The 22,764-nt window shown below is 58.8% G+C and overlaps 1 protein-coding gene across 4 annotated transcripts; it reads left to right on the top strand.

Moving 5' to 3' along the window:
• Positions 1-4,210: 4,210 nt before the first annotated feature.
• Positions 4,211-22,498, top strand: PATZ1 (POZ/BTB and AT hook containing zinc finger 1). 4 transcript variants are annotated; one of them, XM_040251119.1, is made up of 5 exons: positions 4,211-6,441; positions 7,758-7,821; positions 13,641-13,812; positions 19,515-19,587; positions 20,994-22,498. In XM_040251119.1, the coding sequence occupies exons 1-5, from the start codon at positions 5,171-5,173 to the stop codon at positions 21,025-21,027; spliced, it is 1,614 nt and encodes a 537-aa protein (XP_040107053.1). In that variant the 5' UTR covers positions 4,211-5,170; the 3' UTR covers positions 21,028-22,498. The 4 variants fall into 4 exon arrangements, with proteins under 4 accessions (XP_040107053.1, XP_040107051.1, XP_040107052.1 ...); XM_040251117.1 differs by having other exon boundaries at positions 19,450-19,587; XM_040251118.1 differs by lacking the exon at positions 19,515-19,587.
• Positions 22,499-22,764: the final 266 nt, after the last annotated feature.

Genomic DNA, 22,764 nt, shown 5'->3' with positions numbered 1-22,764 from the left:
CAGGTGCCACTCTGCTTTATGCATACTCAGCCACCCCGGCCCCTTCCTCATCTGGCCGTTCCCCAGTGCCCTGCTCTGCAAAATGAGAATCCCAGAGCATGCACCTCGTGGGGGAGTTTCGAGAATGACAGACGGTAAACCAAGTTAACATCCTCAGTGCCATGCCTGGCAGTTACTGTTCAATAAATGTCCGCTGTTATTATCAACACCCTGTTCCCAGACAGGAACACTGGGAGGAAAATACATTGCTATGAGACCAGAGTCTAAAGCAGCGTGTAAAATAGAACCCAATTACGCTCACAAAACAAAAACGTTATACGTACGCAGAAGGGGAAACAGACCAGAAGGAAATGGCAATGCTGAATTCTTGGTCATGAGATTATAGAGGAGCTTCCCTTTTCTGTTATCTTTTCATGTATTTTCTACATTTTCCTGCAATGCACATAGCACTTTTCCAATGGGGGGGGGGAATGTTCTGTGAGAGATGAGAGGAGTTATTACTTGGATCTGGGCTTGTGGAGAGGATGTCCCAGAGGAAGTGGGATTTGAGCAGGGCCTGGAAGGATGGGCGAATTTGAAGAATGGGGGAGGAGAGACAAGAGAAGTCTTTTTGATGTTCTTTTTTTTTGTCTGTCTCCTTCCCTAGGCTGTGGGCTCCTTGAGGGCACAGTTTGTGGTCTAACTTGCCCACTGCTGTATCCCTGGCATCTAAAACAATTTTTGAAAAACAGACCAAAAAACTAGTGCTTAGTAGGTGCTCAGTAAATACGGATCTAGTGAGCAAACAGCCTGGACAGCTCCTCTCAGCCTGGGAGACGAGGATGCTCTTGGTTCGCTATCCAGCTGGTGGACTGCCAAGATGGAGGCGCGTGGTCTCCACAGAAACAGAAGGGGGCCCACCAAGCCAGCAGCAGGAGGCAGACACAGGGGTTATGAGCTCTGCGTCTTTTCAAGCTGTGATCTGGAAATTGGGAACATGGTGGTGGGGTCTTTGGACAGATGTTGAGAAAAGAGAAGGAGCTTCATACTACGGTTGATTTAGCTGTTCACTGGACAGGTCTGTCAAATCAGTCATCGGATGCTCAGGCAGGTAGTTCAGGTCTTTGAAGGTGTATAGGAGACTCTTCATGGGTGGAAGGCTAGGGACTCAGGAAAATGTCATTCTAGTCTGAACCTTGCTGTGTGACCTTGGGCAAGTTACTTAACCTCTCTGAGCCCCAGCATGCTTATTCATAAAATGAGAGGTTTGATCAGCCTAAAATTGCTCATAAAAAGACATGTGTGGCAGTAATGTAAAATGGTGACGCCTCTGTGGAAAACAGTTAAACCCAGAATTATCATAGATTATCATATGATACCAATTCTACTGATAGGTATATACCCAAAAGAATTTAAAACAGGTACTTAAGCAAACATTTGTAATTGGATGTTCATAGTGGTACTAATCCGGAGAAGGCAATGGCACCCCACTCCAGTGCTCTTGCCTGGAAAATCCCATGGACGGAGGAGCCTGGAAGGCTGCAGTCCATGGGGTCGCTGAGGGTCAGACCTGACTGAGCGACTTCACTTTCACTTTTCGCTTTCATGCATTGTAGAAGGAAATGGCAACCCACTTCAGTATTCTTGCCCAGAGAATCCCAGGGACAGGGGAGCCTGGTGGGCTGCCGTCTATGGGGTCGCACAGAGTTGGACACAACTAAAGCGACTTAGCAGCAGCAGCAGCAGCAGCAGCAGTGATACTAATCAGTGTAGCCAAAAGACCACCAACCCAATGAACAGATAAATATAAGGTAGTATATCCAAATGGTGGAACTCAGCCATAAAAAGGAATGATAGTGCTACAACAGGGATGAACCTTGAAAACATTATGCTAAGTTTAAAAAGCCAGACTCAAAAGATCAAATATTGTGTGATTCCATTTATATTAAGTGTTTAGAACAAGGAAATCCATAGAAACAGAATGGAGACTGGTGGTTGCCAGGGGCTGGAGGAAGTGGATACAGAATTTTGTTTTAGGGTAACAGAAATGTCTTGGAACTTGATAAGAGGTCTTGTTTGCACAACACTATGAAAATAATAAGTGCTGCTGAATTACACACTTTAAAATGGATAATTTTATGTGAATTTCATCTCAATTATATCAAAAAAGAAAGAACCTAAGAGATAGGCAAGATGAAAAGTTCAGCCATAGATGAAAACGGGAGACCATCACAGGCCAACCACACAATTATTCTGCCCAGAGGATATGCAGAAAAAAGCTCCCAGTAGCAGTCAAGACTGGGATCTAGGTCAGTCTCTGGCCACTTCCTCATAGTGGGATCATGGGCCACTCAGTCAAGTTCCCTGAGCCTCAGGCTTCCTATCTGCAAAATGGGGCTGATGCATCTGCTGTTTTCCTGAGCACTGTGGAGCAGAGTTCTGAGAGCACTCTGTGAACCCACGTTCTCAAAGTGACCCCTCCAGGATGAATGTCTCAGCACCCTGTTTTTCTAAACACAGCAAACTGAGAACCAGTTCCTAGTTCATGTGGAGACACTGAGGGGGGTTCGGGAGCCACTGGCAAAGAAGGGGCACACCCAGGTAGATTCCTGGCTCCACCACCACCTGTGTGGTCTAGGGCAAGTCATTCATTTTCTTCAACGGTAGAATGGGAGTAGCTCTACCTTGGAGAGAGGCTGTGTGTTACACCGTAAGCACTCAATAATCAGATACCTTCCCTCTTTCTTTGTCGCTGCTCTCCAACACAAAAATTGCCGGTTCCCAGAATCCACCAAAAGATCTGAGCTGTGGCTCAGAGAGGGGGGGGCAGTAGCCTGAGGTGGCACAGCTATTTTGGGCTTAGAATACAGACGGCCTGGCTCCGGGTCCAGAGAACTTCCTTCAAGCCTCTAAGCGTCATCGCTTATTTTCTTCAGCAGGTGTTTTACACCTACTCTGCCTAGAAAGGCGGAGGTGTGTAAGTAGAAAGACCCGGCCCAGAATTACGTGATGTGCAGACTTCGAGACAGGTGTTGCTGTCCTCGGTGTACCTATTAGGAAACTGAGTGTGTTTAACTAAGGTTCAGAGAGACCGAGTGACCGGCACCAGGACACACAACCACCAAGGAGAGGTCTCGAATTCGAACTCGAGTCCTCCCGCGGTGCCACGCCCGGAAGCCCCCGGGCGCGCGTGGCTCCGCGCAACTAGGGCGCGCGGCGGTGGGAATCCCGAAAGGAGTTGGAAGCCGGGCCCGTTCATTTGCATGCTAATACCCAGAATGCTTTCCGCCCCCCCGCACACCGCTTCTCTTAATGGAAGCGCTCAGTTTGGAACCGTGGAAAGTTTGGAACACATACTTCGTTCCCTCTTTACAACTGTGGGAACTTCCCGCCCGCACACGCTGTGCCTGCAGCCCAGGGCTCCAAGTCGGGCTCCCTGGCGGCGATAGCCGGTTCTTCCCGAGCAGACGAACCTCTGCGTCCAACCCCGTGCGCGGCAGCATCTCCCGGACAGCCGGGGACAAAGCGTCCAGGCCCGCCCGCCGGGCTCAGGGCCCGAGCGCTGGGCGACTTGCTGGGCTGCGGGCGCTGGGGATGCTCCCGACCTCAGGAAGGCTCCCTGGAGCCTCCTGTACCCCGATTTTCCTGGGGAACGCGGGGATGCCAGCTCCTGCCCACCGCCCTTGCCTCTGTTGTCGCCTCCCAAAGCTGGTGACTTTCCACTCCCTAGGGCACAAAGCTTGGCGTGTGGAGGTTTTGGGGAGAGGATGGACGATGGCCTCGTATCCCCAGCTTTCTCGGGTTCGAAGCCCCTTCGGCTCAGTCAGTGCGCGGGGTCCAGAAGGAGCTCCGGCGGTTCGGCCTGCCCCCACCGAGGACCCTGGCCCTCTCTGGGTTTGGGAGTGGGGGAGGCGGTCGCAGGCGACTTCTGGGGATTTCGCGCATCAAAGGGGGGTGCCGAAGCGTAGCCGACGCCCGCTCGACTTACGGGTGCACACCGCAGGCTGGGGGGCCCGGATCTGCACCGCCTCGGTCTCCCCCCTCCCCTGGCCCTGTCCGCTAGCCGCCACTCTTGGCGGGGAGGGAGGGGCAGTGGGAGCTGGTTTGCTGGCTAGGCGCTTCGTTTGCATTGGTCCGGGGGGGCTGAGACTGCAGCCCCCGGCCCCGTGGGCGGGGTGGGGAGGCGGGGGCCGGACGGGGGCTCAGTCTGCGCTAGCATTGGCGGAGCAGGGGACTGGCACAAAGGAAGTGGAAAGTTTGCAGCGCGGGGCGGTCCGGGCCGGGGATCCGGGTGCGCACGTGCGGGGCCGGGGGCACCGGGGGCCCCCCACGCCGAGCTCGCCGTTTCTTTTTTTTTCTGCAAGCGAGGGGGGGGGTGTTGTTGGTATCGCCCCCTCCTTCTCCTCCCCCCAGGGGTGAAAGTGCAAGAGGAAGTGCAGCCGCTGCCATCTTTCCTCCGCTCCGAACACACGGAGCCCGGGGCCGCAACGCAGTCGCTCCGCCGCCGTCTTCGCTCAGCCCGGGAAAGGGCCCGCCCTGCCGCCGCCGCTGCCCGCCCGCTCCAGCCTTCTCTGCCGACTCCGCCCGCCAGGCTCCGGGATCCGGCCCGCGCTGCCGCCCTGGTGCGCGCCCCGGCGCCGCCGCCGCCTTAGCCTTTTGTTTCCTCCGCTCCGGCGCCCCCGCCCCGGCTCGCGCTTTGCAGGGGACGCAGCGCGCGCCCCCAGCGGGCCCGGGAAAAACCGCGGCGCGCGCGCGCGCGCGCGCCTGCGCAACAGACCCCCCCTCCTCCTCCCCGCGCGCGCGAGCCCTCTTGGCTGCGCGCCGGCGCCGCCTGGCGGGCGGGAGGGGAGGTGGCAGGCGTGTTTGCGGGAGGGGCGCACCTCTTTGCTCGCGTACCCCCCCGGAGGTAGAAAGAGAAGGGGAGGCGGGCGGGCGGGCGGAGACGAGAGAAGAGTGCACGATCTGGCAGGGGTGGGGGCAGCTATGTGGGCGGTGGTGCGTCCTGCCGTCTAGACAGTCCGATCCGGGCAGGGGGCGTGTGCGCTCGGCGCACCTGCGAGATTACAGAGCCCCGGGCCGGCACGTGTGGGGAGTATAGACACGTTCGCTGCGCCCCGCTTCTCGCTGCCTAGGGGAAGGGAGTGGGGCGGGTAAGTGCCGCGGCCCGGCTTGTGGGGAGGGGGCGGCCGCCATGGAGCGAGTGAACGACGCTTCCTGCGGCCCGTCGGGCTGCTACACCTACCAGGTGAGCAGACACAGCACGGAGATGCTGCACAACCTGAACCAGCAGCGCAAAAACGGCGGGCGCTTCTGCGACGTGCTCCTGCGGGTGGGCGACGAGAGCTTCCCAGCGCACCGCGCGGTGCTGGCCGCCTGCAGCGAGTACTTTGAGTCGGTGTTCAGCGCCCAGTTGGGCGACGGCGGAGCTGCGGACGGGGGCCCCACTGACGTGGGGGGCGCGGCGGCGGCCCCGGGCGGCGGGGCTGGGGGCAGCCGGGAGCTGGAGATGCACACCATCAGCTCCAAGGTGTTTGGGGACATACTGGACTTCGCCTACACCTCCCGCATCGTGGTTCGCCTGGAGAGCTTCCCTGAGCTTATGACCGCCGCCAAGTTTCTGCTGATGAGGTCGGTCATTGAGATCTGCCAGGAAGTCATCAAACAGTCCAATGTGCAGATCCTGGTGCCCCCCGCCCGGGCCGACATCATGCTCTTTCGTCCCCCCGGGACGTCGGACTTGGGTTTCCCTTTGGACATGACCAACGGGGCAGCCTTAGCCGCCAACAGCAATGGCATCGCAGGCAGCATGCAGCCCGAGGAGGAGGCGGCACGGGCAGCTGGTGCAGCCATTGCGAGCCAGGCCTCCCTGCCTGTGTTACCTGGGGTGGACCGCTTGCCCATGGTGGCCGGACCCCTTTCCCCCCAGCTACTGACCTCACCCTTCCCCAATGTGGCATCCAGTGCTCCTCCCCTGACTGGCAAGCGAGGCCGGGGCCGCCCAAGGAAGGCCAACCTGCTGGACTCAATGTTCGGGTCCCCGGGGGGCCTAAGGGAGGCAGGCATCCTTCCGTGCGGCCTGTGTGGGAAGGTGTTCACTGATGCCAACCGACTCCGGCAGCACGAGGCCCAGCATGGTGTCACCAGCCTCCAGCTGGGCTACATCGACCTTCCTCCTCCGAGGCTGGGTGAGAACGGGCTGCCCATCTCTGAGGACCCTGACGGCCCTCGAAAGAGGAGCCGGACCAGGAAGCAGGTGGCATGTGAGATCTGCGGCAAGATCTTCCGTGACGTGTACCATCTCAACCGGCACAAGCTCTCCCACTCGGGGGAGAAGCCCTACTCCTGCCCCGTGTGTGGGCTGCGGTTCAAGAGGAAGGACCGCATGTCCTACCACGTGCGCTCCCACGACGGGTCCGTGGGCAAGCCCTACATCTGCCAAAGCTGCGGGAAAGGCTTCTCCAGGTGAGGAACGGCGCACCCCGACCCTGTGGCCTGTCCCAGCCAGCTCCTCGCCAGCGTCTGGGGGTTCACTCGCCCTTGTGGGGCCGCGTCAGGTTTGGGCAGAGGGTTTTAACGACGCTGATTTTTGAGTTGGTGTGGCCACGACCAGCTTTCTCTTGCCTCGGGGGACGTTCTCTGGCTCTAGGCGGGCCCTGCTGCCTCTTCTCGGGGCCTTGTGGGAAGGGGCCGGATTCCTCCGGCTGCGGCCACAGCCACCGGGCCTCACCATTCTTCTCCCTGGGCTCCCTTTGTGTTTCCGGCACCAGGCGAGGGGCCCCCTCTGGGGGCGGGAGGCCGGGCTCCTCCAGCGACTTTCCCCGCTTGAATGGCTGCTGGGGGAGGGACTGCATCAAGTGCCTCTGGGACCGCGTAGGCTCCCACACTGCCGCCGGGCCCCCACCCCACCACTGGCGGCCCTGGGCCAAGAGACCCCAGAATTACGGGGCACGGAGCTGGGCACCCAGAGTCTTCTGAACAGCGAGATCTTTGATATGCTCTGACCTGGTGGTTCCAGAGCCTACCTGAACCCACAGATCCCCTTTATGAGTACTGGACGGAGGGGGAAGAATGGCAGGACGTCTTTTAGATTGACTTTTTAGTGAGACTGATGAGGAACTTGCAGACCTGTCTGCCAGCAGAGGGTTGTTTTTCCTTTTAAGAGGATATTCAGAATAAAAGGCTGGTTTTAGCTTGCTTGGGCTCTGAGGGCCTTGTGTGTCTGAACACTGCCATGCAGAGAACTCCCTCAGAGGGGCCCCAGGCAGGAACCAGTCATACCGGTCAGGCAGCCTCTGCCCACCTGCTCTGTCGGGCATCTGGTTTACCAGCCCAGCTGGGGACTTAGGGCTCCATCCCTTGGCCTCTGGGGACTGAATTCCATCCGGGTGGCATTCATTGGCTGCTGTGGCGGGAGAGGCTGGGGGAGGGGAACACGGAGTTTCAGAGGGGCTTTAGTCCGGACAATGAAGCAGACATAGCCCCTCCCGGAAAGGCTGCAGCAAGGCAGCCCGGTCTCATTCTAAAGCCCTCTCCTCGGGACCTAGAAATCACGGAGTGTCTGGGGGAGGGGGCGGGCAGACAAGGTCAGAGACAAACACTCAGCTCATTCCCTTCCCCCTCTAGAGAAAACCGGGCCACAGAGGCCTGGGCCTCAGGAGCCGGGGCTGTGAGCTGACTTTCCTTTGTCGTGCAGGGGTTGGGGGGAGGTCTGGCCAAGCTTGCAGCCCCTGTTCTCTGGAGGTCTTGTTCTAAAGTCTTTCTTGGTCTCTCTTTTCCAGGCCTGATCACTTGAACGGACATATCAAGCAGGTGCACACTTCTGAGCGGCCTCACAAGTGTCAGGTAGGGGCCGGGCCGGGGCAGAGAGGGAACGAGAGCCCGCTGGCGTCTGAGCGGGCGGCAGGCTGACCGCCGCTGTGCACACCTCCCCCTGCCCCCTCCCCCTCGTCTGCTCTCCTTTGTTCTCCCCCGCCCCCTCCCCCCGCCGCTGATGTCCCCTCCCTTCTGGTTGCTGGGTCCTGGTTCCCACCCGTCTCTGTCTTCCCTCTGCTGCTTGGCTGTCCTCTCCTGGCGTCTGCCAGCTCCTTGGATGGTGGGCCGCAGGCCACACGTGTCGTCCTGGGGTACTGGCAGCCTGCCGCGTCCGACTTTGGTTCCCGGCGGTTCGCAGGGGCCACCGTGGGCAGAAGTGGTTTCGGAAGGGCTCCTGCTAGCCTGGCCCACACTGCTTCCTCTGTGCGCCTGGCAGCCTGACTCGGCTTGGCGCTCTGTCTGGGTCCTCCGGCGGGGGTGGGGGTGAGGAGGCAGGGCGCTGGTGCCCTCATCTCTGTCCCAAACCACGTGTGCACGCAGCCAAGGGCTTCTGAGAACTGGAGAGTAAGGTGGCTTCCTGTCCTGGAGAGCTCTTTGTGTAGCAGTAGGTAGGGGAGACTGAGCCAGATTCTCACCCTTGGTGTGTCTGCCTGAATGGTATCCGGGTGCCCTGTGGTGCCCAGAAAACCAAGCTTCCTCTCCTGGCCATTGAGCAGTCCTGTGTGGGTGGAAACCATGCCTCTCTCATCTCCTTGGTCGTCTTCCCTTTCCTGGGCCGAGTTCTCACCATCTCAGGCGGGAGACAGTTGTGGGGTGACCCGCTTCTCTTTATCCTGTTGGTGGCAAGGAGGGAGTGCTCCGGGGAGACCGACAGGGAGGGCGGGGAGCCCCCGGGGGCCAGGCGTGGCGGCGCTCCCGCAGGCCTGCAGGGACACGTGTGCGATCGCTGCCTCCTCTCTCTCTGACTCTCCGCCACGGAGCGCGTTCCGACGCCCAGGTAGTGTGCTGAGCAGCCCGGCAGAGCAGGAGGTGCCCAGCGGGCAGTGGGGGCGTGCCCGGTGGCCTGGGGGGGTAACCTGCACTCTCTGCCCTTTTTCCAGGTGTGGGTTGGGAGCAGCAGCGGCCTGCCGCCCCTGGAATCTCTTCCTAGCGACCTGCCATCATGGGACTTTGCCCAGCCTGCTTTGTGGAGGTCGTCCCATTCGGTTCCTGACACCGCCTTTTCCCTTTCTCTAAAAAAATCCTTCCCAGCCCTCGAAAACCTGGGCCCGGCACCCTCCAGCAACGCTCTCTTCTGCCCAGCCCCCCCGGGATATCTGAGGCAGGGCTGGACGGCCTCTGAGGGTGGCCGGGCCTTTACCCAGTGGCCTGTAGGCTAGCCAGGCCTCCCGAGAGGGTCTTCTGTGGTGGGGGCGGTGGTGGCGGCGGGCCAGACCTTCTGCTCCTGGGAGAGACCTGCCCACCGTGCCCAGCTCCTCCTGGGTACTCGGGCTCTTCCCAGCTCAGGGACCCCCATGTGGGGACTGCAGGGAGCTCCTTCCTGGGCCCGCCGCGGTCTCCGTGTTTCTTTCAGGGCTCTTGGCCCTTGTTTCCCCCCTTTAGCTGATGGTACCCTGGGTGTCTGCCCCTGCCTGGAGGCCAGTGCCTCCCCTCCCGATAGCACCTCCCTGAAGCCTGCGGTTTCTGGAAGGGGGCCTGGCCTCCTCTCTTCCTACCCTGGGAGTGAGTCCTCCTCTGGCTGGCCAGCCCGAGCTGCCTGCTTCCCTTCCACTCACACAGGTCCCGCTTTCCTTTCTGGCTCGTGAATTAGACGGTTGTGGTTTTGAATGTCATTCATTAGCAGCTCTGCTCAGGAACTAGACTAACCAGTAGTTTTACTTTGGGTCATCCTGATACATGGCTTTGGAGGGCTGATAAAGCAGCTGTAGACCCTCCCCCTTGGATCCCAGTGGTGTGTCCTTTAGCCCCCTTGGGCTCTGTGGGAATAATAGGAGTGATGATAAAAGTTTTCATTCTAACATTTGAGGCTTTGTGTGTTTTGTCTTTGGTCTGTGTCGTAACGCTGACACCACGGTCTCTTGGTGTACGTGCCTGCCCTGCCCTGCCCTCCGACACACACACGCTCACAAGGCCGTGGTCCCGCCTCCAGCCCCACAGCCAGAACCCCCCTGATGGTGACCTGGCAGGTGAAGACGTGCTGCCCCTTAGACTTGGGCTGGCCAGCCAGGTGTGCCGGGGCTGGGTTAAACAGGGCAGGAGAGTCTGTTTTGCATGGTGTGTGTGCTGAAAGCATTGGAGGTGAAGAGACAGCTCACTGGGAGTTGGTTCCTGGGGCCCCTGGCAGGGCTGGGCATGGCCATACCTCTCGGCCCTCCTTGTGCCAGAGAGGCATTGGTTACGGGGACTGGTGCCTCAGCCTGAGGGCAAAGGCCCTCCGAATGTGGGGGCATGGAGGCTCAGCCTGGCTCTCCCTGGGGTTTCGTGGTGCCCCAGCGCTGCTCATCTGCATGTGCTGTGGGCTGGACCCTCCCCCCACAGGGAGTTCAGCCTGACACAGAGAGGCTGGAACAGCTCAGACCTGTCCCACTGCTCCCTGTGGCCTCACTTCTTAAGGGCCGGTCGGGGGTGGTTTGGGCTGGAGGGATAACTCATTAGGAACTGAGGTGGGAACAAAGGAACTGACACCCTCCAGAAGGGGGCCTGCTGGGCCCCCACGTGTTGCCCTTAAGACTCTTCTACCCTGAGGCTGCCAGACTCAAAGGCCACCGGCGTCCCTGCTACCACTTGGGCCCCATTCCCGAACTGCTCAACCCTTGGGAGTCTGGGACTTTCGGGAGTCTGGGATGGGGAGAAATTGGCAGGGCGAGGAGGGAGCCTGGTTGGGGCTCCGGGTTGAGTGGTGACGACCAGAGGCGACTCAGCTGGGGGGCCCTACCGGTGTACCACTGGCAACAGCAGGCTGCCTGCATGAGGGGCTGGGGCCAGGCGGCTGCCCCAGCACCACCAGACGGGGGTGCTGATCCTGGCACAGTGCCCCTGCCTCTTGCCCCCAGGATAGGGGCTGCCTCTGTCTTGAGTGGCCCCAGGCTGGAAGTTCTGGGCACCCCTTCTTTGAGATCCATCTCTCTCAGCCTTTCTGCTTCTTGAGTCAAGTAGCCAGACCCTTTATGCTCACTGTTGTCTGAACTTCTGGCAGGCCTGGACTTGGGCACTTTCTCAGTTCCTCCAGAAAACCTCTGGTTCTCCAGTCAGAGGGTCAGTGCTGGCGTAGAGAAGCCAACTGCCATTCCAGCGTGGCTTTGTAACACACAGAAAGCTTTCCTATCTTTTTTCTAAGTAGCAGATTTACATTCCTAATGATGTTTGCTCAGGCTCAAGTTAGCTTTCATTCCTTGAGAGATAATCAGTGGAGGACAGGGTGGGAAACCTCAGCCTGGTCTGCGATTTCAGTTTTGCTTAGCGAATCCCCCAGACAGATAATCCACTTGCGGATAATTGAGGTTTGGTTGTCCATTATCTTTTGTTAGCAGTGTGTGACAGGCAGTGCTTATAAGGACACGTCCCAAAAGAAAGTTGGCAACGAGGCTTCTCTCTCACCTCCCTCTAGCAGCACCCTCTCCATAGAGCACGGAAGGTGGAATCCTCAGTGTGCGTTTTCTTACACCTGGTCCGTGGTTGCTTCCTTTTTTGAGTTGTGTTGTGTGGTGTAGACTACACTGCCCCTTGTCACGGGATGGGTGGTCCTCAGTCACTTGTCTAGCAAAGCCAGCTCTCGTCTCCTCTCCCTGAAGTGTCCACAGCACCCCTTATCCTGGTTTATAGTCTGGTGGGCTGGGTGAGGGAAGAATTCCGTTTTCCCCCTACTGAGGCCATGAGACCAGACACCCATGATGCTTTCTGAGTCGTGTGAGTGCTCAAGTTTCCCTGCACAAATCCTGTCACCTCTATCAGGACAGCCTGGCCCCCAAGGGCACTGATGAAAACTACCAACACCTTTCACCAGAAGACACCTCTGCTGAGGCTGGAGGTGGTCAGAGCACAGGCTCAGGGGCCAGCTCTCAGTCCAGCCACCCCAGGTCCTCTCGGGACCTCTGCATGCCTGCCTGTCGGTTGCGGCAGGTGGGAACACCCCGGGGTGGCCCCGGAGGGGAGGGCCCTGGCCCCCCAGCGGCAGGGGATCTCTTTCTTCAGTAGCTGAGCCCTCTGCTTTGTGCAGGTCACTCTCAGAACTTAGCTCCCTCATTTGTCACATGAATAAACTCAACATAAGAAGTAGGTGAAAGCAGTACAGTTGGCCGTGGAACAACGTGAAGATTAGGAGCACTGACTCTGGGTGCTCAGATACACACGCACAGCTCAACAGTCGGCCTTCTGTTTATGCGATTCTTTCTCAGCCAGGCTCCTCTTCCTTGGGTTCGGCCAATCATAGGTGCTGTACCACCTATCCCAGTATTTACTAGTGAAAAAAACCCGCGTATAAATGGACCCTTGCAGTTCAAACCCTTGAAAACTGTTCAAGGGTAAGCTGTATTTTATTAGCATAACGTGTTCTATTCGCATCTGTGACATTTGTTCAAGAGATAACGAACGGCCAAGAAGAACAGAGGTGGTCCTGACACACACATCTGGGGCTGGGGTGGCCACCTCGGTGTCTTCTATCTCCACAGCATCTCGCACATTTGTTTCTCGCTTTGATTGTACAGTGAAGCCACAGATAGACGCTGTACGTGGAGACAGTGTTCAGATGCTTACCATAAGGCCTTGGGGTCTCAGGATCTGTTTCTGTCCAACAGAGACTGCGGGAGCACCTCCGTTCCCGCCAGTTGATGGGGTGGCTGGTCTTCAGTAAGTTGACGTTCCATCTGTGATGACCTTAAAGGCAAATGTCGCTTTCTCTTGTGGTTCTAAAACAGTGAACACACACGTGTGGAGAAAAGAAATGAAGTCAACCTTGACTCAAAGCTGAGACACGTACATGGAACCAAAACAGTTTGAAGGTCATCAGGTTGAACCCTCCTCGGGCTTTCCCGACGTTCCGTGACCTGTAGGGCTCTGTGCAGGCCCCCGCTTGGGTGGGGAGAGGGCACAGCCAGGCTCGAGGGCCACCGTGAGGTCCTGCCTGCCACTAGTACCTATGAAGGCGGAGCCTGGGCCTGCCCGGCACCAGGGGCACTTGGCCGGGGCAGGCGGTGCTGTCCTGGCTGGCACCAGCCCTGGGAGTTCTCCAGATGCCCCCAGGAGCCTCTGGCTCTCGGTCTCTGCTAATTTTCACATTCGCGCAATTGACACTGTCCTTTCATGGGCTGCTTTTTCAGTACAAATGCACAAGAATGTTATCAAGAGAAATCTCTGCTCTGTCCTGCCTTTCCTTCTCATTTCCCCGTGGCCACAACTAATGTCACTTTTGAATAAATAGTGAGTAAATGGAATTCTTTGTGTGAGGCAACCAGGGTAAACCCAGGGTGGGGAAGGTGAAGACTGTTATATTTACATGCCAGCAGCTCTTCTGTAAATTCACTTACAGCCAGTGCAACGAAAGTCAGTTCTTAAATGTTTAAGAATGAAAAGTGCCTCGCTCTTCGTTTTGCAGAACTCAGCCTGCCATGAAATGGGCGTGTTGGGGGCCAGTGGGAACCAGTGATCCCAGCTCAGGGGTCCCATGGGGAAGACCGTGGGGAGCAGGAGCGGCTTGCTCAGCATCTGGGCAGGAAGCTGGGCTGCCTGCCGAATTCTCTTTGTACAGGGAGTTCCTATGTTGGTCGGAAGTGCTTTGTGGCATGGTGTGCTCAACGGGGAGTCAGGTGTGGGCGCCAGCTTTTACCTCACCCCACTCTCCTCTCTGCCCTCAGACCTGCAATGCTTCTTTCGCCACCCGAGACCGCCTGCGCTCCCACCTGGCCTGTCACGAAGACAAAGTGCCCTGCCAGGTATGCGGGAAGTACTTGCGGGCGGCGTACATGGCGGACCACCTGAAGAAGCACAGCGAGGGGCCCGGCAACTTCTGCAGTATCTGTAACCGAGGTAATCGCCCACCATGTCCTCACGTCGGGGGGCGGGCCTGCGCCCCGCCTCAGGCCCCACTCTGCACGGCCACTCCTCCCGCCCACCCCACTGAGCGGTGAGCACCTCACCCTCAGCTAGCTGTGTGTCGCCCTTTCCTTTCCCATCAACTTGGGGAGCTTGGAGTGGGAGCTCCCAGGAGGTCAGCAGGCGGGGACAGAAGGAGAGAGGTGTTTCCCAGGCTTGGGGCCCATGACGCACCTGCTGCCCCAAGGGCAGGATGGATGCGCTGAACCACTGAAGTCGGTGGGAATCGTGAGACCCCCGAGAGGTAGGAGAGAGAGAGACCGACCCGAGAGCTGTGCCTGCTGAGTCACAGGCATACGAGTGAAAGTCAGCAGCCAGGTAAAGAGGTCACGTCCATAGGTGAACAAGGGCCGGAACTTTCTAGCATATGTGGTCAAAGGAATCCAGACCCGGGCAGACTGTGGCCTTGACGAGGGCAGAACATGGCAGGTGCTCTGAGCAGGGCAGCGTGCTCGCGGCCGAGGTCGGCCTGGCTGGCGTCTGACTGTCGTGTTGGGGGAAGTCGCCTCTGCCCGGCCCGCCGGCTGCCGGAAGGGCTGAGGCTCGTGTTGTCAGAGGAGGAGGCTGTGCCGTGTCTGCTGACGGAGTCGGCGCGGCTGTGTGGCGTGCGTGAGGCGGCTTCTGCACGGTGCGCTTGGCTTGGCTGGGAGCCGGGGGCCGGGCTGCGAGTCGTCTCCTGGGACGCGCTGGTTCCAGTGCTCTGGAAGTCCTGTGTGTGGCTTTGCGGACGGACCACTGAGCCAGGAGGCGGGGGACCCTGGGTTTCGCCGGCCCCTCCCACCTCACCTTCCTGTGCGACCTTGAACTCTCCTTTCCCCTGTGTCTAAGGCTCAGTCTCTTCCTCTCTACAAGGGGTTGGAAACACCCCTTTGCCCATGTCACAGGGCTGTTGTGAGGATCCCGGGAGACGGGGCAGGTGACTGTCCTCTGGGCCCTGCAAGCCACAGCACACTCGGGAGGCCCTCCTTTGTTGCCGTGTTGGGAGAGACACAGCTCGCCGACACTCTGGTCTGGACCAGGCACAGCACCCCTGCAGTCCTTGGCCGGGGTCTCTGAATCCTGTGGAGGGTGCCTGCAGAGTAGCCAGGTATTCCTGCTGCCCTGGGCTGGGTCCGCTCCCCCCCAGGACCACGCACTCAGGGTGGCCTTGAAGGCTGCCGGATGCCGATGTGTGTACCACCAGAAAGCCCTGTGGAAGCGGGCAGGTCGGGAGATGGTCAGAAAAGCTGCAGGGGCGGCCATCCTATTTTCTGCATGTCCGTAGAGGGCAGTGGGGCTGCCCGGCTCCGGGAGGAGACAGTTCCTTGTCTGACTTCCTCCTCACGCCCCTGATGGCTTCAGGCCGCCGCACCATGCTGCCAGCAGGCACTCTGTCAGGGTTTCAGGGTTGACGTTCTCAGCCTGGGTCAGCATCGGAGACCAGAGGTGGGAAACCGGTGTGCGCGGAGGAGGATGCCAGCAAGGAGACTGAGATGAAGCCTGGATTACATAGGCAGGGAGATGGGGTCCCCACAGCCCCTGGGGACCCTGCTCAGGAGGAAAGAAGAGCTGAGAGCAGCGGGGAACAGCAAGGAACGCTGACCCAGTCAGGAGACAGCTGGTGTGGCAGAGCCAGCAACTGCTGAAAGTCAGGCTGTGTTTGCCCTGTGCTGGTGAAGAGGACTGGGCAGCTGCCACAGGCCACGTGGCCCCGGTGGGTGGGGGTGCCGGTAGAGTAGAACCAGAGCCCCCCTTCCCTCAGAAGAGCTCTTGGATCTGGACTGTAAGCAAAGCAGCTTCGGGTCCCAGCGTCAGAGCAGAAGTCCTATTCTTCCAAGAAGAGAGAAGAGGGCTCTAGTCCAAACCACCCTGGGTCCTCAGAAGGAAGACAGTCTTGGTCTTCGTCAGAAGAGAAGAAGCAGGGTTCTACCTTGGACTCACTCCTTGGGCAGAAATTCCTTTCCCCCCACGAAGAGGAAGACAGTTTTTCCAGGAAGAGGACGGGCCACTGGGAGACAGAGACCCTGGAATCAGATCCCAGGGAGCTCTGGGCTGACTTATCAAGGCTGTGACGCAGGTGCTGCCACAGGAATTAGGTGGGTGTCCTTCTGTCTGCGGGGGTCCAAGCAAGGGTCAGCCCGCCGATCAGCAGGTGAGGCTGGATCAGGTCGGTTTCCAGGTGTCTTCTGACAGCCTACAGTCCCAGCAGTCCGCTCAACCACTTACCCGTCTGCCTGCTTGCAACCACATAGAAGACTCTTGCCCATGAAGAACAGGAGAGAGCGGATCCCACACTGGAGACAGATGGTCTTGTCTTTGAGCTGGAGACACATCGGGATATGGGCTGTCCCATCTTAGAGGAGATGAGTCCCAGCAGGGGAGTCGGATGGCTGCAGAAGCCGGCTCCCTTATGTTCGAGTTGAGGCAGTCAGCCGAGTTGAATGGTGGGGATGACCTGGTGTGAGAATCGCTTTGGTTTCCCTTCTTCTGAAGTTTCTGTGGCAGGCCGTGTACACGTGCGTGTATCCTGGGATGAGGGAGAGCACGTTGGGAGTCTCCCTTTGACTGAGACAACATTTGCACCCATGCGTCATTGCTCCATGGGTAGAGAACACCGTCTCTCCAGCCAGAGGCGAGCACACACATTGTCACCAACGCCAGTCATGCCATCTCATGGGCCGTGCGGACACAGACCTGCTCAGTGCCCCCTCCAGTGCGGCTTAGTTGGGCGCGGTCCCACCAAGGTGTGGACCAGGAGAAAGCAGCCTCTGACCCCTGCACAGATGTGGAAGCTGTGAGCAGAGAGTTTGCCTCCAGAGTGGGAAGTGCACACACCAGCCAAGGACATGCTGCAGAGGCCCAGTGGCCGCGTGGTGGTAAACTCTTCGCCTCGGGAGCACAAGAGGGTAGCCCGTCAGCGACGGCGGTGTCATGGGTGTGCTCAAGCCCCATCACCCCAAACCTTGTATCACGCGGCCTCTTTGGTTCTTGGTTAGTCAGTGATGGACAAGCAGGTGAGTTTAGAATTCCAGCCAAATGTGTCTGGCTTCAAAGATGTGTTCGTGGAAAACTCAGCTTTCAACCCAGAACTTGGCTGCTGAGCTGCCGTGTGTTTAAATTCTGGGCTCTAGGTGGCAGCTGTGGATGCCGCCTACCACCCACCACGTGGCTTTGCTATAGATAGTAAGCAGTCAGCAGCTAGGGCAGCGTCAAGGGGACCCAGCCACGTGGTCCCCAGACTGTTTTCCAGGAAAACACAGTGAGTTTTCATTGAGCATCTGCTGTGTCCCCAGCACAGCTCTTCTCACGAGGAGTAGATATAATAGCTCCTGGGGCTCCTTCCCACCTCTTATGTCCCTCTTGGCTGCCGTGGCCCTGTCCTGGTGTGCCGGGAGAGTGGTTCGCTACACTTCAGAGGCCCCACAGGGATGAAGAGACAACGACTGCCTGCTGAAGCGGTGTCATCATGTCAGCAGGATAGTCTGGTATTTCTGCTGCCTGCCAGGGCGCAGGGCTGAGGGCCTCCATCCTGTGGGCCTCCCCTGCTCCTTCTGGCCACAGCCTCCCTCGAGGGAGTTTTCCTGTGGAACCCTCAGAAGCCAGTCTGGTCCCATGCTTGGCTGCAGGCAGACCACCCAGTCACAGCGCGGGACGGCGTGCTCCTGCAGGCAGGGTGGGACAGTCCCGGAGGGTTTTCGCCAGGAGAGGAAGCCCATTTCACCATGTCCCCCATTTCCCTCCAGAACCACAACTGCTACCGTCGGGAGCACGTTTGTTCAATGAGATTCTAAAAAAACCTGCCTGCCAGTGCAGGAGACCTGGGTTTGATCCTTAGGTTGGGAAAATCCCCTGGGGGAGGGCATGGCAAGTATTCCAGTATTCTTGCCTGGAGAATCCCATGGACAGAGGAGCCTGGTGGGCTACCAGTCCATGGGGGTCACAGAGTCAGACACAACTGAAGCGACTTAGCATGCACACGTGGCAGAGAAGTGCAGGAATTTAAGTGGCGGTAACTTGAGCCTGTTGCACAAAGCCCGGGGATGTTTCTGGGTCCAGGACCAAGACGCAGGGACCGTTAGAGAGTCTGCCTAGTGGTGAAGGACTGGGTGGCGCATGCGGTCCCTGGACTGGGTCCAGGCTCTGCCATTTAGCAGCTGTACCTGTGGCTGTGAAGCACAGCATGAAACGCGCGGTATGCAGGGCCTGGCATGCCTCTGTCCCTCGCTGAAGGTGACCTTCACTGAATAATATTTCCAGCAGCATTTCAAAGCCAGGCCAATCCAAACATTTTAAAAACTAGTCTCAGGGACTTCCCTGGGGCTAGAACTTCATGCTCCCAATGCAGGGGGCCGGCCCTGGGCTCAATCCCTGGTTGGGGAACTAGATCCCATGTGCTGCAACTAAAGATCTCGCAAGCCGCAATGAAGACAGAATAAATAAACATTAAAAAAAACACCAAGTCTCGTGCACACATTCACTGTACTCTCCAGCCACTGGCCCACTGGTTGTGGGCCCACTGCTACCCTGTGGCTGTAATTTAACGAGAAAGTGGAAGTACCCAAGGATATGTCGGCTGTTTCTGGACTGAAGGGATACCATCGAGGCACAAGGGCTGCACGTGGGCCTTTTGCAAAGTTTTGGTTCCTGCTGAAGAATCCATGGCTGTAGGGGGACTTGATGTCACAGCTCCTTCATGTGAAACCCCAAGTAGAGTTCCTTTGGTCCAGCTGGTTCCATCTCTCAGGACTCGTTGCTGCTGTGGAAGCTGATCCAAGATTCGCTCTTCGCAGCCTGAGGCGTCTCAAGGCCCAAAATAACCTCGGAGCATCTGAGTGGGGCAGCTCCCAGATGGTGGGGTTGCCTCTCCCCCACGATAAAGACAAGGACTGTCCCGCTTCCTTAAGTGAACCTGATGGATCCTCCAAAACCTAACCAAGAAGACCACTGTGAATGAGAGATGGCTGCAACCCTCCTTTTAAGACAACTGCCCATTTTCATTGTTCCTCAGAAGGTCTAAACAGTCACTAAATCCAGTCACTCTGCAGGTGAGAACGTGAGCAGAATAGAGCTGGTCCTGACCATCAGGAGAAGGGGGACTCCGGAGGCGCTTCTTTGGACCTTCATTTTGCCTCCGACCGGTCTCTTGTGCAGACGGTTTGCCTTCGTGAGTGTTAGGCAGCTGGAGTCCCGCAGCTGCCCTGGAGTCCCTTGTGTTTTCCTGACTGTGTTTCTAGTCAGGTCCCCCCAGCTGGTGTGGGCTGTGAACCATCCGCTCGGACCGCTGGCCCCCTTGAGGCACCGAGCAGTCTGGAGGCAGCGGGCCTCTGGCCCGGGCAGGAGTGGGATCTCAGGCCCTCCCTCCAGGCGGACTCCACCGCAGTCTTGCGGGGCAGGCTCTGCAGAGATGCCGACTCAGGACGGTGCCGCCGCCCTCCTGATTCTGGCGGAGGCTCCCGTGGCTGCAGCGTTCTTGAGCCAAGGAGGGCCCCTGTTACCAGTGCTAGCCCACGCGGCCAGAGGAGAGGCGAGGGGGAAGCAGAGAGAGGTGTCTGTGTGCCGGCCGCGGATCTCATCTCCTTTTGTCTTGTTTAGGTTTCTCCTCTGCCTCCTACTTAAAGGTCCATGTTAAAACCCACCACGGTGTTCCCCTTCCCCAGGTCTCCAGGCACCAGGAGCCCATCCCGAATGGGGGAGCAGCGTTCCACTGCGCCAGGACCTATGGCAACAAAGGCAAGCGACCCCTTGCTCTGCACTTTGCTTCTCTGCGCAGACTGTGTTGTGGGGGCGCTGGGCCGGGCGTGGGGAGGCGGGAAGGCGGCCGACTTGCTGGCCGCCTCGAGGAGGCTCGAGATCCGAGTGGCAGTGGCCTCCAGGACAGAAGTCACAGTGGGGGTCTCACTGCAGGGCACTGCCGAGATCCAGCCCCCGCCTCCTCTTCCCCAGCCCTCCCCCCTCGCTCCTGGCCAGTCCCCACACCTAGAGCCCCGAGGGACGCCCCGGGCCCAGGCAGGAAGAGGGGCCCTGCATGATGAGCCTCTGGGCCTGTCCGTTGCCTGTGGCCCTTCCAGGAGGGCGTGGTGCTGCGGCTGAACGCTTTCTTCTCCTTTGAGCCTATGGGCAGGGGGAGCCAAGGGCTGGCTTCCCCCTGGGCAGAGGCCGTTGGCTGCTGTGGGCAGCCCTTTCCGTAGAGCCTCTGGCCGCGTTTGTGAGATGCATGGCGCTGACTCCGACTCGGATTGCGAGGAGCTCCCTAGGCCCCACCTCCACGGGTTGATTCCGGTTGTTCCGCGGTATTTCAAGTTGTTGTTGCCTTGTGGGTGATGCCCGGGCTTGGCAGACGGCAGAGCTGGCATGCTCCACACTCCCATCACAGACCTCCCTTCCCGGCATGGCGCTCTGAACCCAGGCAGGAAGCTGCTCTTGGTGGAGGATGCCCGTGTGGGCCGGGCAGGGCAGATGAGCGAGGGCTGTCCTAAGGCCCGGCTTGTCCCGGGCCCTGCGTATGGACAGCAGCCGATGGAGTTGTTCAGTTCCTTCTAAGCTGTTGTGCTTTGACCATTTGGCCCGGAAGGCTTCTGGCAGGCGGAGGCGCGGAGGGCAGGGCGTGTGTTCGCAGCGTCGGGAGAAGGACCGGCTCAGCCTCAGCGGTCGATGGGGTCTGCCTGGGTCGAGGAGCCCACGGCTCTGGTTCTGCCTTGCTAGGGCGCAGCCAGTTTGGTGCCGAGGTGAGGTCACCAACATACCTGTTCAGCATCATTACCACAGCTGTTTTACCCGCAGAGGCACCTGAGAGGGCGCCTAGGAGTTGGGCTCTTGAGTTGTCCGCGTGGAGGCAGTGGAGGCCCCCTCTCCATACCCTTCCTCGACGCAGGCTAAGATGGCGGCGAGCGGTACACGTGCGCCTGCGTGGAGTCCGCGGCGACGGAGGTCAGCGGCCCCAGGCCCTGCTGCCTCACCCCCCCGTAGGCACGCCGGGCTCCCCGACTGACCCGCTGCACTTCCGTGGGTTCTGCAGGGCGGTGGCTGGCCATCAGCTGCCCTCCACGAGTCCGTGAGCTGGCCCCTGGCGACCCCCTCCAAGGGGGCATCCCCAGAGCCCGGCCTCACCCGCCCCTCTGTGTTCTGTTTCCTCCTAGAAGGCCAGAAATGCTCGCATCAGGATCCGATTGAGAGCTCCGACTCCTACGGCGACCTCTCGGACGCCAGCGACCTGAAGACGCCCGAGAAGCAGAGCACCAACGGCTCCTTCTCCTGCGACATGGCGGTCCCCAAAAACAAAATGGAGTCTGACGGCGAGAAGAAGTACCCCTGCCCCGAGTGCGGGAGCTTCTTCCGCTCCAAGTCCTACTTGAACAAACACATCCAGAAGGTGCACGTCCGCGCCCTCGGGGGCCCCCTGGGGGACCTGGGCCCCGCCCTCGGCTCGCCTTTCTCTCCCCAGCAGAACATGTCTCTCCTCGAGTCCTTCGGGTTTCAGATCGTTCAGTCCGCGTTCGCCTCGTCTCTGGTCGACCCCGAGGTCGACCAGCAGCCCCTGGGGCCCGAGGGCAAGTGAGGCAGACAGACGCTGCGTCCCTGCAGAGACAGCCGCTGGGGACGGCTGAGAAATGCTGTGAATGCGGAGGGAAGTGGTGTCTTTGGGTTCTGTAGCTGAGAAGATTTTTATTCGTTTTTAACTAGCCCCGCTCCAGCCCTGTCACCCCCACCCCCCACCCACCCCCCAATGGTCTTTAGAAATAGATTCTCATCTGATCCTCGGCAGAAATAACCTATAAGACCCGGAATGGGATGAGGGCAGAAAACACTACAACGCGGGCCTCCTGGGCGAGGCCAGGGCCGGTTTCTCCACCGGGCGGAAGCTGGAGCCCCTGGTGCTCGTCAGTTCTCAGCGGCCCCGGCCCCACACCCACACCTGACAGCGTCCTGGGACCTCGGGGAGTCCGGTCCCCTGCCCCCCTTCTCATATCCCTCCACAGAAGCCACAGGAGGGCCTCTACCCGGTTACACAGGGCTGACGCCCAACTCTTTTTAAGGAAGCTGGAAGCCCGCAGCAGCGTCCCGCGGACCGTGGGGGCAGTGCCCTCTGAGAGCCCCTCTGAGCTTGACCTGTGACCTGCAGGGCCCCCACCCTTTCTCTGAGCCCTACCTGAAGGCTAGCATTCTGCCACTAGGACAAGCTTAGCAATTGAGGACACTCCAACCCCAAATTCCAGGTCTTCTGTGATTTTTTTAACCATTCAACTTGCTGTTGGGTTTAATTCTCTAATTATTATATTATTATTATTATTTTTTAGGACCAGTCGTAGTGAATTGCTACTGAAAGCTATCGCAGGTGATACAGAGCTCTTTGTAAACCGCAGTCACACGTTAGGGTTAGGATTAAAACTTCGTTTAGGTGTACCATAATTAACTTGGCTAGTTGATTGTTTGAAGTCTATGGAAGAAATAGTTTTATGCAGAATTTTAAAAATGCCAGTCTGGCCAGGGCGGGCGGGGCTCTCTGTGCTGTTGGAGGGAGGGGGAGCCAGCGAGGGTGGGCATCATGCACTGCGGTTGTCTCGCACCGGAGCTCGCCCGGGTCGACCCTGTGACGTGAATTGACCTGATCAGACTGTATTAAAAACATTAGTACGTTGCTCTGCCTGCTGTCCCGAGTCTGTTTCTTTCAGCTAGGAGGGTCTCTGGGCCCAGGGGATGGGCAGCCTGTGCCCCTGCACCCGTGTGCAGTCCCAGGAGGCCTTTCTTCATCATCCACTGGGACCAACAGGTGGGTGCTTCCCTGCAGACTGGGCTGCCAGCATCCACCCACCCTCTCCGCTTTGTCTTCACTGCTCCGTGCCCCAGACCCTGAGGGCACAGTGGTGCCCAGGATACACTCATGGAGCTTGAAGGGAGAGAGACGGGTAA

This window comes from Oryx dammah, unplaced genomic scaffold, assembly GCF_014754425.2.
Source record: "Oryx dammah isolate SB20612 unplaced genomic scaffold, SCBI_Odam_1.1 HiC_scaffold_12, whole genome shotgun sequence".
Lineage (NCBI taxonomy): Eukaryota > Metazoa > Chordata > Mammalia > Artiodactyla > Bovidae > Oryx > Oryx dammah.
Note: the sequence above shows the minus strand (reverse complement) of the source record. Positions and strands in the feature narration are given on the sequence as shown.

Coding starts and splice junctions, on each gene's coding strand:
- PATZ1 (XM_040251117.1), top strand. CDS start 5,171: ATGGAGCGAGTGAACGACGCTTCCTGCGGCCCGTCGGGCTGCTACACC. Junction 6,442..7,757: donor TGCGGGAAAGGCTTCTCCAG/GTGAGGAACGGC, acceptor TCTCTTTTCCAG/GCCTGATCACTTGAACGGAC. Junction 19,588..20,993: donor CAGGACCTATGGCAACAAAG/GCAAGCGACCCC, acceptor GTTTCCTCCTAG/AAGGCCAGAAATGCTCGCAT.